Here is a 17,500-nt window from a genome sequence, read left to right as displayed (position 1 = left end):
ATTGATTAGCGGGGGTCCTGCAGCTGATCAGTGTTGATGATGTTGATGTTGATGACCCTCTGCTCCTCCTGCAGGCTGGTCTGGGATCTGCACATGAGTGTGTGTGTGTTCTCCGCCTTCGGGAAGACTCTGATCAAACAGCAGCGCATCAGTCCAGACGGCTTCATCCAGCTGGCCATACAGCTCGCCTACTACAGGTCTGACTGACTGAGTGTGTGTGTGTGTGTGTGTGTGTGTGTGTGTGTGTGTGTGTATCTGTCTACTTTACTGTCTATCTGACCGTCGTCCGTGTCTGCAGGACCCACAGCAGGGCGGTGTCCACCTATGAGAGTGCATCTCTCCGCCGCTTCCACCTCGGCCGTGTTGAAATCATCCGCTCGGCCACAGCGGAGGCTCTGCGCTTCTGCACGGCCATGAGCGGGGGCGGAGCTTCAGTTCAGGTCTGTCTGTCTGATCAGCTGTCTGTCAGCTGAAGCTCCGCCCCTGTGAGCTGATGTGACTGACTCTGTGTTGCAGGACTCAGAGAAGATGGAGAAACTCAGAGCAGCTGCAGACGCTCAGGCTCAGCTCACACTGAGGGTGAGAACACACACACACACACACACATAAACTGGTCTGCAAACACACTAGCTGCACAAACACACCACACACATGAATGTTCCTCGCTCTCTGCAGGCTGTCACTGGGAACGGGATGGACAATCACTTACTGGGACTGCGGGAAATGGCCAGGCAGATGGAGATGCAGACGCCGGACATATTCTCTGATGAAACATACAAGATCAGCAACCATTTCATCCTGTCCACCAGTCAGGTAAGAGCAGCACACACACACACACACACAGACACACACACAATCATTGATGGTTTATAACTGCAGTAAGACTCGGACTCCAGCATTCCTGATGAGTGTTCGGGGTTTGCTGTGTGGTGTTCCTGCACTCTACTGTAGACCGCTCACAGCTGCTGTTCAGTGTTGCAGACGTGGCAGCGGGAGTAAACACTGCAGAAATACACTACATGTGCTGTGCTGCGTCTTCCTCCAGGTCCCCACTGAGATGGAGATGTTCTGCTGCTATGGTCCAGTGGTTCCAGACGGTTACGGTGTTTGTTATAATCCTCAGTCGGATCACATCGTGTTCTCAGTGTCCAGTTTCAGAGAGAATAAAGAAACCTGTTCAGATCGGCTGGCAGAAGAGCTGCAGGTCGCACTACTGGACATGAAGGACCTGTGCATGAAACACATGAAACACTAATCTGTGTAACACCACACTGACCTCAGTAACACCAAACTGACCACAGTAACACTACAGTAACACCACACTGGCCTCAGTAACACCACAGTAACACCACACTGACCACAGTAACACCACACTGACCTGAGTAACACCACACTGACCACAGTAACATTACAGTAACACAACACTGACCAGAGTAACACCACACTGACCACAGTAACACTACAGTAACACCACACTGTCCTCAGTAACACCACACTGACCACAGTAACACTACAGTAACACCACACTGACCTCAGTAACACCAGAGTAACACCACACTGACCACAGTAACACTACAGTAACACCACACTGACCTCAGTAACACCACACTGACCACAGTAACACTACAGTAACACCACACTGACCTCAGTAACACCAGAGTAACACCACACTGATCACAGTAACACCACACTGACCACAGTAACACCATTGTAACACCACACTGACCACAGTAACACCACACAGACCACAGTAACGTCACTGTAACACCACACTGACCACAGTATCATAACTGTAACACCACACTGACCACAGTAACACCACTGTAACACCACACTGACCACAGTAACATAACTGTAACACCACACTGACCACAGTAACACCACTGTAACACCACACTGACCACAGTAACATAACTGTAACATCACACTGACCACAGTAACACCACACAGACCACAGTAACGTCACTGTAACACCACACTGACCACAGTAACACTACAGTAACACCATACTGACCACAATAACACCATACTGACCACAGTAACACCTCAGTAACACCACACTGACCACAGTAACACCACACTGACCACAGTAACACAACACTGACCACAGTAACACTACACAGACCACAGTAACATCACTGTAACACCACACTGACCTTAGTAACACTACACTGACCACAGTAACACTACACTGACCACAGTAACACTACACTGACCACAGTAACACCACTGTAACACCACACAGACCACAGTAACACCACTGTAACACCACACTGACCACATTAACACTACACTGACCACAGTAACACCACTGTAACACCACACTGACCACAGTAACACTACACTGACCACAGTAACACCACTGTAACACCACACTGACCAAACTAACACCACAGTAACACAACACTGACCACACTGACCACAGTAACACTACACTGACCACAGTAACACCACACTTACCACAGTAACACCACACTGACCACAGTAACACTACACTGACCACAGTAACACTACACTGACCACAGTAACACCACTTTAACACCACAATGACCACAGTAACACTACACTGACCACAGTAACACCACATTGACCTCAGTAACACCACTGTAACACCACACTGACCACAGTAACACCACTGTTACACCACACTGACCACAGTAACACCACACTGAATACGGTATCACTGGTCTCTTTAAAAGTGTGTAGTCATGCTGTCTCGTGACGAAGATCTCGTATGTTTCATACACACATGTGCAAGTTCATATATAATTCCAGCATGTGATCATATTATTTACAGCTCTATTATAAACTGTAAGAGCAGTATGTTGATCTGCATAGGTGTGTGTGTGTGTGTGTGAGTGTGTTGTGATAAATGTCGTATATTAATAAAGATTATCTTCAGTCAACTGAAACTTGTTTTATTGCATTTCAGATAAAGGACTGAAAGGTCAGTCATCAATATATTGACACTCAGCTGAAGAGGGACACAAACACACACACACACACACACACACACAGATTCTTTAGCAGATGAACTGAATCTAACCGTGTGGTCATTAGTCTGATCAGGCCTCCTCGTGTCCTCGGGAACACAGGAGTCTCCAGCTCTGCCAGAACACAGAGAGATAAACCTGCTGTTCTCCAGAATACATCAATTAAACTGCTGATTTATCACACGCAAAACAGGTTCTCCAGAAGAGGCGTCTCTTCAGTTCATCCAGTGAAACCACATCATCTTCATCATCATCATCCTCTTCATCATCCTCATCAGGCCGCAGAGCAGTGCTGATGTATATGCAGCTCTCCATCAGTGCTAGGCAGTGTCGGAGTTTGACGAGCACCTGTCAATCATTCTGTTCACTGACCCGATCAACTGCAAAAATACAAAACCCCTATAGTCAGTGTGTCAGCTGCTGTTTCACACAGAATAAACTGATCACAAAGCAGAGAGCAGAGCCGCGTCTCCGTCAGAGCTGCAGTACAGCATCAGCTCCTGCACAGATATCAGTGAGAAGTGCAGTAAATAACACCTTCCTCTTCATCAGAGATGCCCAAACTAGAGCCCGCCAGCCAACATTGTCCCATGGTAACCTTTAAACTGACCCGCCATGCCATCTGAGAAGGGTTAAAGTGGTAAAAAGGAAATGTGTGAGTGTGAATGCTGTATGAGTCAGATTTATAAAGCACACAGCACACAGAGCTCAGTGCAGAGGCTATGCTGAGGGCAGATCTGCTGGATGCTGTGGTCAGCGTTCAGCTCCACTGTGTTATGAAGGTATAAGTGTGTTCTGAAGGTGATGTTGGCTCTAAATCACAGTAGGTTATAAATGAAAGAGCTGTACTGCATTAGCTAATATGATTCAAAGCACTGTCTGGAACAGGAGTTAGGCAATGACCCATGGCAAGCTTACTGTAAAATCATTGGGTTTATTCATCTCTGGCCACCGCTATTGATGATGCTGGATTTCGGCACTTCATACGATCAAGTTTAGGCACCCCTGATCGATCATAACCCAATCAACAGGAGCAGTGATCAGGTGATCTGCTGAATACTGATGTGATGTCTACAGGTGATGTCCACAGGTGATGTCCACAGGTGATGTCTACAGGTGATGTCCACAGGTGATGTCCACAGGTGATGTCTACAGGTGATGTCCACAGGTGATGTCCACAGGTGATGTCTACAGGTGATGTCCACAGGTGATGTTCACAGGTGATGTCCACAGGTGATGTCCACAGGTGATGTCTACAGGTGATGTCCACAGGTGATGTCCACAGGTGATGTCTACAGGTGATGTCCACAGGTGATGTTCACAGGTGATGTCTACAGGTGATGTCCACAGGTGATGTCCACAGGTGATGTCTACAGGTGATGTCCACAGGTGATGTTCACAGGTGATGTCCACAGGTGATGTCCACAGGTGATGGTGATGATGATCTGCTCATCAGGAAAGCTCTAGTGCTTTAGGAGCAGAGATGGGTCGAGGATCTCCAGCACAGATAGGAGAGGAAATGAGTGAAGTGTGTGAACACAATGATCCTCAGAGGAAGAGAGGAAGACATGTGGAGATTTCCCCTTCAACAGTGCAGAACAGCATTAAAGACTGAAGGAGTCTGGAGGAGTTTCAGTGCGTAAAGGACAAGAGCGCAAGCCTGAGCTGAACAAGCGTGACCTCCGACCCCTCAGGGGGCGCTGCATCAAGAGTCCTCATTCATCTATAAGCAGATCAGCACATGGGCTCAGCACTACTGCGCTAAACCTGTGACAAGCAGCACAATACAGAGTCACATCCACAAACACCAGCCAACACTGCACTGTGCCAAGAGGAAGCCCTATGTTAACAGTGTCCAGAAGCGCTTCTCTGGGCTCGGAGGGATCTGGGATGGAGCATCACACAGTGGAGACGTGTCCTGTGCTCAGATGAAGAAGAGTTTCAGGTGTTTCTGGGAGAAATGGACGCCGTGTGCTCCAGACCAAAGAAGAAGAGGATCATCCAGACTGACATCAGCAGCAAGTCCAGAAGCCCGGCTCTGTCATGGTCTGGGGTTGTGCCGGTGCTCTTGGTGAAGGTGACCTGCTCTTCTGTGATGCTCCATTAATGCTGAACAGCACAGAGAGATTCTGGAGCTCAATATGCTGCCTTCTGCTCCAGAGACGCCCTGCAGAGTCCAACAAGACAATGCAGAACCACACTGAGCTCACATTACAGAGTCCTGGAGCAGAGGAGGAGGAGACAGACGCTGGACTGGCCTGCCTGCAGTCCTGACCTGTCTCCAATAGAGAATGTGTGGAGCATGTTGAAGCACAAAATGTGGCCGTGAAGAGCCCGACCTGTTGCCCACCTGAAGACTTGTGTGCAGGAAGACTGGGGCAGAATACAGCTGAAACCCGTCAGCACCGCTGTCTTCAGCCCCTGAACATCTTCAAGTGTTGTGAAGAGGAACAGCAGCAGAGGGAGATGCTTTACAGATCACACTCTTTCAAATGTGTTGAAGTGGGAAACACCCGCTCATTTAACGCACTACAGTGATGATGATGAGGAGCACACGGTGATGCTGAGGATCTGCACTGGAGCACACGTCAGAGTCACTCGGGAATCAGTCCTGTCCTCTTGATAGTGTCTCCACACGCTGTGAGCATCTGCTGGTGTTCAGTTGTGGATCAGCACACAGCTCAGGCTCATTCTCCTCTGCCGGATCAGGAGTGTGTCCCTCAGCTCTGTGCTGTTGTCCTGCTCTGTGTGCACTCGGCATTTCCATTCAGCATTTTAACACAGCGTCTCTAAATTAGCAGAACACGGCTGTCGGGAAACACGGCCAGCGTCTGTTTACTGCAGCAATATGAGGCAAATCAACACACAAACACTTAATTAAGACCCAAACAGGAGCATGAGGAACTTCACAGAGCTCTCCTCCATTCCCGGAGAGCAATCAGCGTTCAGCTCCTGACAGTCTGAAGGGTAAAATAAGCCGTAATGCGACAGCGCTGCTCCCTCGCTCCTAAAATCCTCAATTACAGAACAGCAGAGAATGTTTTAGGATAAAGAGCTGCTCGTAATGACCGCGCTGGCATTTCTGAAGGAGACGTCAGACTGTCTTCTGCTGCTGTTTCACTGAGTAATTGGCTGAGGAGAGGAGAGAGAGAGAGCTAATGATCCTGCAAACAGAAGAAGAAGAAGAAGAAGAAGAAGAAGACTTGCCATACAGATAATGAAGCAGCGACACACACACACACACACACACCGGGTCCTCCATCTCTGCGCTTGTTCAGTAGTAATATTCGAGTTACTCTGTGAAATGTGCCGTCAGTCATTCTAGAGTTTCAGCAGTGAGTGTGTAGAGCAGCGGTGTCCAAACTCAGTGCTGGAGGGCCGCTGTCCTGCATATTCAAACTCCAACCCCAATCAGACACACCTGAAGCGGCGTCAAGCTCTGACTAGGTTACTAGAAAGCTCCAGGCAGGTGTGTTAAACTGCAGGACAGCGGCCCTCCAGGACTGAGTTTGGCTGACGCGGGCTCTGACTCCAGCTCTGATGAGGGAACAGCAGCACACGGCTCAGCTCACACTACTGCAGTGCTGGACTATTCTGACTATTCTGAACACATGAAGAACAGCAGACGAGGACTACAGTGTCCACCACACTGAGCCCAACAGCAGACACACTGCGCTGCACTCTCAGACATGTGTGTGTGTACAGCATGCGGAGATCTGGGAGGTCACAGGAGCCTGCATCAGTGTCATCATCATCAGATTTACTGAAGGTGGATGAAGATCCAAAAACAGAAGAGAAACGGCCTGCGAGTTCTGCTGGAGATCAAGCCTCAGCAGGCCAGAGAGAGTCGACAGTAGTGAGTACTGTGTGTGTGTGTGTGTGTGTGTGTGTGTGTGTGTGTGACAGCATACAAACAGAGCAGACACAGAAATGAGGCCTTCAGAACCTCCAGAAGCTGAAGCAGGCGGAGCGGAGACACCGAGCACTGCTGGATCAATAATCAATCTGTGCTGATCCAGAGACCTGTGAGAGCCGCAGGCCCGACTGTCCAGACTCCACATCCACACACTGAGGCTGACACACACACACACACACACACACACACACACACACACACACACACACACACACACACACTGCGTATTCTGGTTGACTTCAGCGGTACTGTGAGCATTCAGGACATTCATTACTGACATTCATTCACCTTCAGCTTAGTCTCTTTATTCATCAGGGGTCGCCACAGCGGAATGAACTGCCAACTATTACAGCATATGTTTTACACAGCAGATGCCCTTTTAGCTGCAACCCAGTACAGGGAAACACCCATACACACTCATTCACACCCACACATACTCATACACTACGGCCAGTGTAGTTGATCAGTTCTCCTATAGCGCATGTGTTTGGACTGTGGGGGAAACCGGAGCACCCGGAGGAAACCCACACCAACACGGGGAGAACATGCAAACTCCACACAGAAACACACACTGACCCAGCCGAGACTCAAACCAGAGACCTTCTTGCTGTGAGGCGATTGTGCTGCCCACTGAGCCACCGTGACGCCCTCTTAACATCTGTCAGTTTTCCACACACACACACACACACACACACACACACACACACACACACACACACACACACACTTGTACAGCCGCACTGTAACACTCACCTGTCCAGCTGTCCTCAGCTCTGCACTGATGATGGAGAAGGTCAGAGGAGGAGCTGCGGTCAGACGACAGCACATGAGGAACAGAGGAGGAGCGTCAATATAGAGAACCACTGACAACTGATCCAGAGTCAGCTGAGCTGAGCAGATCTGCTCAACTCCTGCACGTGTGTGTGTGTGTGTGTGTGTGTGTGTGTGTGTGTGTTCACAGCTGATCTAGACTCGTCATCTTCAGGGGTGACCTCCTCAGTGCTGTGTGGACTCGGTCAGACACATGAGGGTCAGGGCAGAATCTGCTCATCTGTCCTGCTGTTCTCAGATCTGTGTTCAGCAGATCTGGGTTTACTCCAGCGCTCTGACCTGAGGAGACTCAGACTCACATTAGCACTTCAAACGCAGAAAGCAGAAGCTGAATTAATGCAGGATAAAGAGAAGAGAGCGCCAGGAGACTCGAGACGCTCTGCCCAGAGGGAGACGAGTCCCAGCAGAGCTCCAGCATCCACTACACAAACCCGAGCTGAGGAAGAGGAGAACACATCAGCAGCAGCAGCACAGAGAACACGGATGACAGTAGTGAGTGGTGTTTGTTCTAATCAGACTTGATGCAGAAGCACTGATTGTCCACTAGTCTCCATCTCATTAGCATGTCCAGCAGGCCTGAGTGAGCAGCAGCCGTCTGTCCATTCGCCATTAGAGTGTTTGAGCTGCTGAAGATGATGTCAGCATAGACTAAGAGGATTATAGATGTGGAGGTGATGATGAACTGAGACAGGAGCCACATAGACTGACACAAGCATCAACACACACTCACACTGAAGCACACCTGACCCGCACTCACAACACACACACTGCTGTTTCACACCTGTCGCACAGCCGTCTGTAGCTCCACCCTCTTTTTAAATCTTATTTGCATTTAAAGCAACAGTCACCAAAACACCACAGTTAGGATCAAAGCCTGAACGGGTCAGTTTCAGAGAGACATCATCTGTGTGCTGTTCTTAACTCTCACACACACACACACACACACATTAGACTTACAGACCCTGTAAGGATGAGTTTAGCACCAGGACACAGAGTCTGTCCTCATAAACCACATCAATACTGTAACACTCAGATCAACCCATGCATTAACACACTTGTGTCCTCATAAAGCGATACACACACACACACACACACACACACACACACCTAGTTTCTGTGTTTCAGTATTGCGCACACACACAGGCCTGCTCTGGGAACAGCAGCCCAGCGGCTCCGCTCTGACAGCAGGATCAGGGCCCCGGGGCCCCACTGACAGACAGGAGGGTCTGATTGCGGAGCTGCGCCATGAGGCCCTGTTCTCCTGACGTGGAGCTGCGCCATGAGGCTCATCTCAGTCTGACTGACACCTCTATTACCCACAATGCCATGCTGTTCCTACACACACACACACACACACACACACACACACACACAGCTCTGTGTCACCGTCACCAGCAGATGTGAACAGATTTAATCAGCCTCTTTAACCTGATCCAGAACTGCAGAAACAGACCCGCTCTAAACTCTGACAAATAAAGCAGATACACACACACACACACACACAACAGATTCACAGACACCCCCCCCTCCTCAAAAGGTCAGACTCATTGAGGGAGCAGAGGAGAGGAAAGCGGATCAGCGTTTGAAAGCGCCGCAACAAAGCCGGAGTTCAGGAGCGCTCCTGCAGTCCACAGCAGCACAGCGGGGGAGCGCTTTCATCTGTGCGGGACACACACACACACACACACACACACACACACACACACACACACACACAGGGAGAAACTCACAGAAACACACGCACGTATTTAAAAGAGCTTTATTGAGGCACTGAGTGAAGACAGAGGCACAGAGATCACCATCATCATCATCTTCATCACAATAACAATCTTCATCATCATCATCATCATCTTCATCTGTCGAGTCGCTCTGTCAGGAAGCTGTAGAGTGTTTCCTCAGGTTTTCCTCTCCGCGTTTCCTTACACACACACTCATAATACTCCAGCAGCAGACTGAACACAGAGCCTACACACACACACACACACGCACACACACGCACACACACACACAGATGAACAAAATAGGGACAAATCTGTGTGTGTGTGTGTGTGTGTGTGTGTGTGCGTGTGTGTGTGTGTGTATCTCACCTACGGTGGCCTGAGTGTGTGTGAACAGTGTGTGTATGCGATGGACGTCTCTGAGCAGATCCACATCTCCAAAGGTAAAGTACATCAGGTCACGACCCGCTTCTGCTGCCGCCATCATCTGCAGCACAGCTACACACACACACACACACACACACACACACACATACACACACAATTGTTAATGTGACTACACTAGCAGATGTCCAGTGGTAATAACACAAGTGTTCATATGAGTGTGTGTGTGAAGAGCAGTGTGTGTGTGTGTGTGTGTGTGTGTGTGTGTGTGTGTGTTAGGGTTAGTTTAGGGTTACCTTTGAGTCGAGTGTCTCCTCCAAACACACCACAGCCCCAGTTCCCTGTCGCCACCGCGGACATACACTCAGCCGGAGTCCCGGGTCGCACGAATCCACAGAACGCCTGACACACAAACACACACACACACACACATTTGTTTTTGTGAAAAGTGGGGACATTACATAGGTTACATAGGTCAGTGTGCAGCTTTACTCTCTGATTAAACTCATGCTGTAGGATTTAGAAGCATTTTGAGAAGTGAAGACGTCACCAATGTCCCCATATTTCACCTGCTTTTAGTAACACCTGTGTCATACCCATGTCATTATACAGATCTGTGTCCTGATGTCACACACACACACACACACACACACACACACACACACACACACACACACACACACACACACACACACACACACACACACACACACACACACACACACACACAGACGTAAGCGTTGATCTATCAGCTGTAGGACAGAGCAGTGTGTGTGAGGGTCGATGTGTGTGAGGCTGTTCAGCTCATGAGGACTGAGATCTTCATGGATCTTCATGTGTGTGCAGCTCGGACTTTATTCTGACTCCAGGTACCATCAGTTTAATTCAGATTCCTCCAGCTCAAGCGGATCACCTGATGAGTCGTGATCCGGTCTATTGTAGATGGATTAACCCAATAAATCCTTCTTCTCAGTTAAACAAGAGTTAAACAGGAGACACTACTGCACATTTACCCTAAACCAGCACTGTCTAAACTCAGTGGTGGAGCGCCGCGGTCCTGGAGAGTTTAGCTCCAACCCTAATCAAACACACCTGATCCAGCTCATCTAGCTCTGTGTAGGTGTACCAGAAACTTCCAGCAGGAGTGATGAAGCAAGTCAGAGCTCAACTCAGCAGGACACCGGCCCTCCAGGACCGAGATTAGACCCCCCTGCCCTAAACACTCAAATCAGCCTCAATTCAAGACTGTTAAAGCTTCAACAGAGGCATCGCCTGCTCATGAGCTGATGAGAAGAGCAGATCCCCTGCAGTGGAGCATCTGCCAAAGATCTGATCCATGTCAGAACCCAAATGTGCTGAAGAAGGAGAGATGATGTAAGATATTAGAGTAAACTAAAGCCTAGTTCACACTACAGGATTTTAAACATCAGCAGATCGCTGTGCTGTTCACACTACATGACTTGACTTTGTGTCTTTTAATCTCTGTGGTGTTCACACTACGCAACACTCCGTGAATGATCCACAAGAGGGGGGTCACACACTACATGATCTGACAACAACTCATTCCCCATCAGCTCATTCAAACTACCAAACCACAGCCAATGAAATGTTGAGGGAGGAGTCAGCAGAAAAAGCTGAACACTATTGGAGAAAGCATTTAAAAACATCGTCAAATCAGCTGATCTATCAGCGCATTAATCACTCATCTGCAGGTTCCAGTGGAGAGATACACAGAGAGTTTTTAATTTTTGTAATTTTATAACTCTTTGAAATAAAACTAACATATTTATAACACCCTGCTGTTTTCTAACTATCAGTGTATTTCTTTCTGACATTGTCATTTTTTTTATTATAAAACAGTAAAGAACTGAGCATTTCTGCCTTAAATTACCATATTGGTCAGAATGACTGCATGCATGTCTGATACTTTTCGCTGTGACTTTAAATATGTGTGCATTTTCTTGCCTGGCAACTTCCTGCTAACATAAACAAAACTTTCTGATGGCAAAAACATCAATTTACTTCAGATATCTTTCAAAACAGCAGATTCTGTGCTGTGAAATAGCTCCTGTTTGAAAGTGAAAATGAAAGCCAAGACCTTTAAGTGTTTTAGTATCTTAACTACATATTTATAGGCTGTATTACCAAAGAAATATTATATTTTTAGGGTAATGGTGTCATTAAATATGATGCCAGACATTCAAATCTTAATTTTAATATCTCAATAATAGCTTTGAATGTAAATATGTTGTGACAGTATGGCGTTTTATATGAGAACGGTCAGAATGAGCAGTATGGCAATTCTAATAGTTACAGAATTCTAGTTCCACTGTTGATATATCCTGCTCTCATGTCTGTGCTAACGCAGAATGAAGCGAGTGCAGCGATGCCCATTCTGACCAATCACAGATGTTTCTGCTGAGCTCCTGAACACACAGCCATTCAGCTCATGCTGATCTGCTCTCTCATTGGCTGCAGCTCGTCACTACATCTGACCACACGTGGGGTTGAGTCGGCCGACTGCTCTGGAATATTCAGCATGCTGAATGTTGGATTTCCGTCTGCGAGGTGTTGGCGGCGCGTCAGCGAGGCTCGTTGATGGGTTGTTCAGTAGTTCACACATAAAGAGCAGCGAGCGCCGAGCACCCGCAGATTTCTTCCTGATCACAGCCCGATCTGTCGGCGAGCTCGTTAACTTCCAAATCGGGCTCAAATCAGGCTTAAAATCCTCTAGTGTGCACTAGGCATAAGACCACTTCACCAACCACACAGAGACATTTACAACCACACCAAACATGAACACAGAGCCTCACACACACCAAACTAAACACTGCTCATCCTGTGTGGAGTGTGAGTGAGCCGCTGTGGTGGAGAAGGTAGAGCTGAGGGCAGAGGATGCATGACCAGACAACCTGAACCGCTGCGCTCCTCATCTTCTGCTCACAGTAGACAGGGTACTGTTTTAGTGCCGGACCATTCTCACGGTCATATCTCATGTGCAGTTCCAGAACTGCTGCCAGGGTTTAATATTACACACACACACACACACACACACACACACACACAGAGAGAGAGAGAGAGAGAGAGAGAGAGAGAGAGACAGACTGAAGAAGAAACACCAAAGCCTCCATTAGCTGAGCTGATCTCATGTGATGTGGAGAACTCTGCAGTATCTCCACGCTGGAGCACTGATCTACTGTCTGATCTGACCTGCCATTCCTCAGACAGACAACATCAGGGGCCTCATGTACGAAGACTTGCGTGGAAATCTTACTAAAACATTGCGTACGCACGAAGCTGTAAATGTGCGTACGCAGAAAAAAATTCAGATGTATGAAACACTGCGTACGCCGAATCTCACGCATATTCTTTTGTACATCTGAATGAACGTGAAACTGAGCGCAACATGCACGAGCACAAAACCCCTCCCTGCCTCCTCCCCCGTATGAATATGCTAATAACTATGCTAATGGCAAAACCCAACGAAAAAGCAACGGCAAAATCAAGCAAAAAGAGAAACTTTGAACAGAATGTGAACTGGAGGTGCTGCTTTCGGAGGTAGACCGGAGAAAAGCGGTGTTATTTGCAAGTTTGTTCTCCGGAATTAACAACAAAAGAAAAAAATAGAGTGGGAGAGTTTAGCTGATACGGTCAACACAGTTGGGTCTGAACATCGCACAGAGTGCATTTAAAAAAGAAATATTGTGGTTTATAACTGAAAAATGTTGCGATACCCTAAGCGGTCTCAGTGGCGCACCTCATAAGAAGCCTGAGATCATGTACAGACATATTCGAGCGTAAATTCGGCTCGAATCCAGCGTCTGATGAACTCTTTCTTCTTTTTCCCCCCGCTACATATCAGATTTTGCCCACTATTTATCAAGAGAAAGACAAGTAGGAATCATCAATAAGTTTGTGCATCATATTTTATTTGCACATTTATTGAATGGAAATGTTTCTGATTCACGCATGCAAATTCATCTTCAGATAGTGTCTTTATAGCAATGTGTGTGCAGTAGATAGCTCAGATTACATTGCGACTGCTGCAATTTGCGCTTTAATGTTTAGCTGGTCAAATGTATGGTATGGAAACCTTATATACCTACTGAACCCGTCTCATACAGCTGCCATTGCAAGGTTCAGACACTTTGTAGAGAGGAATTTAACACAACTGCCTCTAGGAGTCGCCAATGGAAATAAAACAGACACGCACAAAAAATGTGCGTACGCCTGCCAGAAAGCTGCCGTGAAGCTGCGCACATTCCCACGTTCAGTTCATTGTTAGTAAATCCAAACGTGAGCGATTCTGAGCGTGAAACCTGGCGTACGCAAAGCTTTTGTGCGTACGCAGCGTTGATACATGAGGCCCCTGGGCTCTAGAAGCACTCGCCACAGCCTCCTCACAACATCTGCATCTCCCTCAGCTCTCCTGCTCCAGGTGTTGGAGACTCTGCTGTTCAGTGTGTGTGTGTGTGCTTATTGCTGATATTCAGCAGGCTCTTCATTCTGACTCTATCAACTCTAGTGTGTTTGAGCATCATCCTCATCCTCATCATCTTCATCCTTATCATCATCATCATCATCACCATCATCCTCATCTTCATCATCATCATCTTCATCATCATCATCATCATCATCACCATCATCCTCATCTTCATCATCATCATCTTCATCATCATCATCATCTTCATCATCATCATCCTCATCATCTTCATCCTTATCTTCATCATCATCACCATCATCTTCATCATCATCATCTTCATCATCATCATCCTCATTTTCATCATCATCATCATCACCATCCATCATAATCGTCATCATCATCTTCATCTTCATCATCATCCTCATCTTCATCAGTTCTGCAGTAATCAGAGCTGAACTATTCCAGAGCAGTGATGGAGGATCAGAAGATCAAAGCTCAGATCAGAGACAGACGCCCTCCTGCTCCTCTGCTCATTACTGACACACACACACACACACACACACACACACACACACACACACACACAGCAGCTGCGGCCCACCCTACACATCCACTGTGACCCAAACTGTCCACCCCTCTGCAGCGCCGCTGTGTGCTGGACTCTGCCCTCACCTTGTTCAGCTCTCTCCTCAGGCAGTCGGGCTGGAACTGCTGGAGGAAACTCCTGTACTGCAGAGCATCAATGGCCACGATCTCTGTGTGTCTGCGCAGCCACTCATCTCTGCACACACACACACACACACACACGCTCATCAGCGGCTCTGACACACACAGCTGGCGTGTGCAGCACGGGCCTCACCTTGGCGTCTGGTCGTCATGGTTTCCAGCCCACCGGTAGGTGTTGGCGTATCCAGAGTACCTGCTGAACTGCTCAGCACCTGTAAACAACAGCAGAGTCCACATGAGCATCCCATAATGCACTGCTGTATGTCTGATCAGTGCTGGACTGATGCTCAACAGTCATCCAACACTCCCCTACACCACAGTGTCACACACGCCAGATATCAGCTCACACCGAGCAGAGCTGGGAGTGTACAGGAGTGTGTGTGTGTGTGTGTGTGTGTGTGTGTGTGTGTGTGTGTGTGTTTTAGAACAAACACTCATTCTACACAAACTCTTGTGCGTCCTCGTGTTGTTCCTCTGGTCAGTGTGAGCACTCCTCGCTCTGCTTACTCCTCTGCTTTGCCACGCCCCCACACAGCTGACCACGCCCCTTTAAGATGCTCTGATGTTGAGAGTTCTGAGGGAAAGTGGACCTGAAGGGGATCATGACCCATCATCATATACAGCGCCTCTGCTTTCCTCAGACCAGCGCTACGATGCTTCAGTCTCAGATGTGCGTCTGATCATCGGCGTCTGATGTGGGTCTGATCATCGGCGTCTGATGATGTGCGTCTGATCATCGGCGTCTCTGAGAGCTTCTGCTAATCTAATAAGTGAATCCCGGTAGCGCAGGCCCGTCCAGCCATCGACCCGCCGTAAAGGCCGAGCCTGCGCAGATAAGCTGATTGTCTTTATTGGGAAGAAACGAGATAAGCACATTCCTGCTGGGAAGAATTCAGCTGCTGTGACCTTCAGGAGAAGAGCCGGGCTTTGTGTGCGTCTGTGAAGAGTGTTCAGTGGAGATGCCGCGTCTCTGACAGCCGGAGGAACCTGTAAAGGTCATTAATGCATCTCATCTGCAGCAGAATCAGCCGCTCCATCTGCCTAATGCCAGCGCTTTGTTTCCTGATCCATTCAGAACACACCGCACTCCTGGACATGCAGACCACCGGCGCACACGTCTCTGTGTGTGTGTGTGTGTGTGTGTGTGTGTGTTTTAGACACTGTCTTCCACAGTATTGTGCAAACGCTCTCTCTCTCTCTCTCTCTCTCTCTCTCTCTCTCTCTCTCTCTCTCTCTCTCTCTCTCTCTGCTGTTCCTCCTCATGATCCAGACTGAAGCAGGACTCGCTTATCTAAACTCCACTATGATGAAGTCCTGCAGATCCGCTCATTAGCCCTGGCTGTACCCGCGCTGCAGTTGATCCGTGTCGTTCAGTCGCAGCAGGCTGTCGTGTGCTGTTTGTGTTCGCTTCACTGAATCACGCATGCGCAGTATTATCAGCTCCCCGCTTCTCAAGTCTGATCTCAGTGTGAAGATAACCAGCCTACTGTTCTAATAACTCAATAACTCAGGAGAGGGGTTTATCTCGAGTCAGAGACAGGTCCGCTTGTTAATAAGGTAAGTAGTGTGTGGATAAGAGCGCTTAACGGAGGCGGGAATCATTTTAACTGACTCAGTTGGATTTGGGGAATTAGTTCACCGGTTCACTTAGAAGATCCGGATAGAATACAGATTCACTCACGATCACTCATACGGAAATAAAGCCCATCACTAAAGTGTTAAATGAAGACTCCTGAGCGTCTGCCTGGGTCGTGTTTACCGCTGGCACCGCTGCGGTCAGGTCCAGCCGCTGCTTTTGTCACAGGAGCAACAGCGAGGCCTGATTGGAGGAGGAGCGGCTCGATCTGGCCAATGGCAGCAGGGTTAGAGACTCTGAGGTGCTGTATGGGTCACACACCTGCAGCGCGGAGTAACAGAACCACTGCTAAAGGTGAACAGTGGGCTTATGTTGAAATGCTTATAATGTGTTAAATACATCACAAAGAGGAAGAGGCGGGACACTGGGGCTGTAATTGTGGTTATGGCTCGTTTCCACTGCCTGGTACAGTACGGTACGGTTCGGGTCGAGACGGGTCACCTTTATCAGGCTTGTGTTTACACTGCCAAGGGTGCCCTATTGATGGGTGTGGTGTATGACAGAGTTTTATTCAACGTCATTTTCGCTCGAGGAAATGTCTTCAGTAAAGCTGAACGGGCCGCTGACATATCATAAGAGCAGCACTTCTCACAACACAGACGCTTCACACACATCAGTACTGAACACACATTCATCACTAACCGTTCTGTGAAGACCAGTTAATTATAACTGCAGATCAATGACAGTGTGATCATAGCCTACTGTAACATCTGCAATTATATGAAATAAATAAATAAATGATCATATATGAACACACACACACACACACACACACACACACACACACACTCTTAAAGTCTGCGATATTCACCAAGGTGGTTTTCAAGTTTAGTTTTGTTTTCATTACTCTAATACTCTTGCTCATGACAGTCG

General features: G+C 48.1%; 2 protein-coding genes across 15 annotated transcripts in view; one reads left to right on the top strand and one right to left on the bottom strand.

The window, feature by feature from the left end:
- The window catches only part of chatb (choline O-acetyltransferase b), an 8,531-nt gene extending 5,625 nt beyond the window's left edge, over window positions 1-2,906 (top strand). For 2 of the 3 annotated variants that reach the window (XM_087274550.1, XM_087274551.1), the window contains 5 exons: window positions 75-197; window positions 299-440; window positions 517-579; window positions 676-813; window positions 1,046-2,906. In XM_087274550.1, the coding sequence (XP_087130676.1) occupies window positions 75-197; window positions 299-440; window positions 517-579; window positions 676-813; window positions 1,046-1,255 (676 nt within the window). In that variant the 3' untranslated portion in view covers window positions 1,256-2,906. 3 annotated transcript variants of the gene reach the window in all.
- A 6,579-nt stretch (window positions 2,907-9,485) lies between these two features.
- Window positions 9,486-17,500, bottom strand: part of LOC103911968 (poly(ADP-ribose) glycohydrolase) — a 19,818-nt gene continuing 11,803 nt past the window's right edge. For all 12 annotated transcript variants that reach the window (XM_087277157.1, XM_087277159.1, XM_087277162.1 and 9 more), the window contains 5 exons: window positions 15,125-15,203; window positions 14,938-15,046; window positions 10,139-10,244; window positions 9,828-9,956; window positions 9,486-9,705 (listed from right to left, as the gene is read on the bottom strand). In XM_087277157.1, coding sequence (XP_087133283.1) covers window positions 9,593-9,705; window positions 9,828-9,956; window positions 10,139-10,244; window positions 14,938-15,046; window positions 15,125-15,203 — 536 coding nt within the window. In that variant the 3' untranslated portion in view covers window positions 9,486-9,592. The remainder of the gene's footprint in view (window positions 9,706-9,827; window positions 9,957-10,138; window positions 10,245-14,937; window positions 15,047-15,124; window positions 15,204-17,500) is intronic.

Source organism: Danio rerio, chromosome 12, assembly GCF_052040795.2.
Source record: "Danio rerio strain M-AB ecotype USA chromosome 12, GRCz13ab, whole genome shotgun sequence".
Classification (NCBI taxonomy): Eukaryota; Metazoa; Chordata; class Actinopteri; order Cypriniformes; family Danionidae; genus Danio; species Danio rerio.
This window is presented reverse-complemented; position numbering and strand designations above follow the sequence as displayed.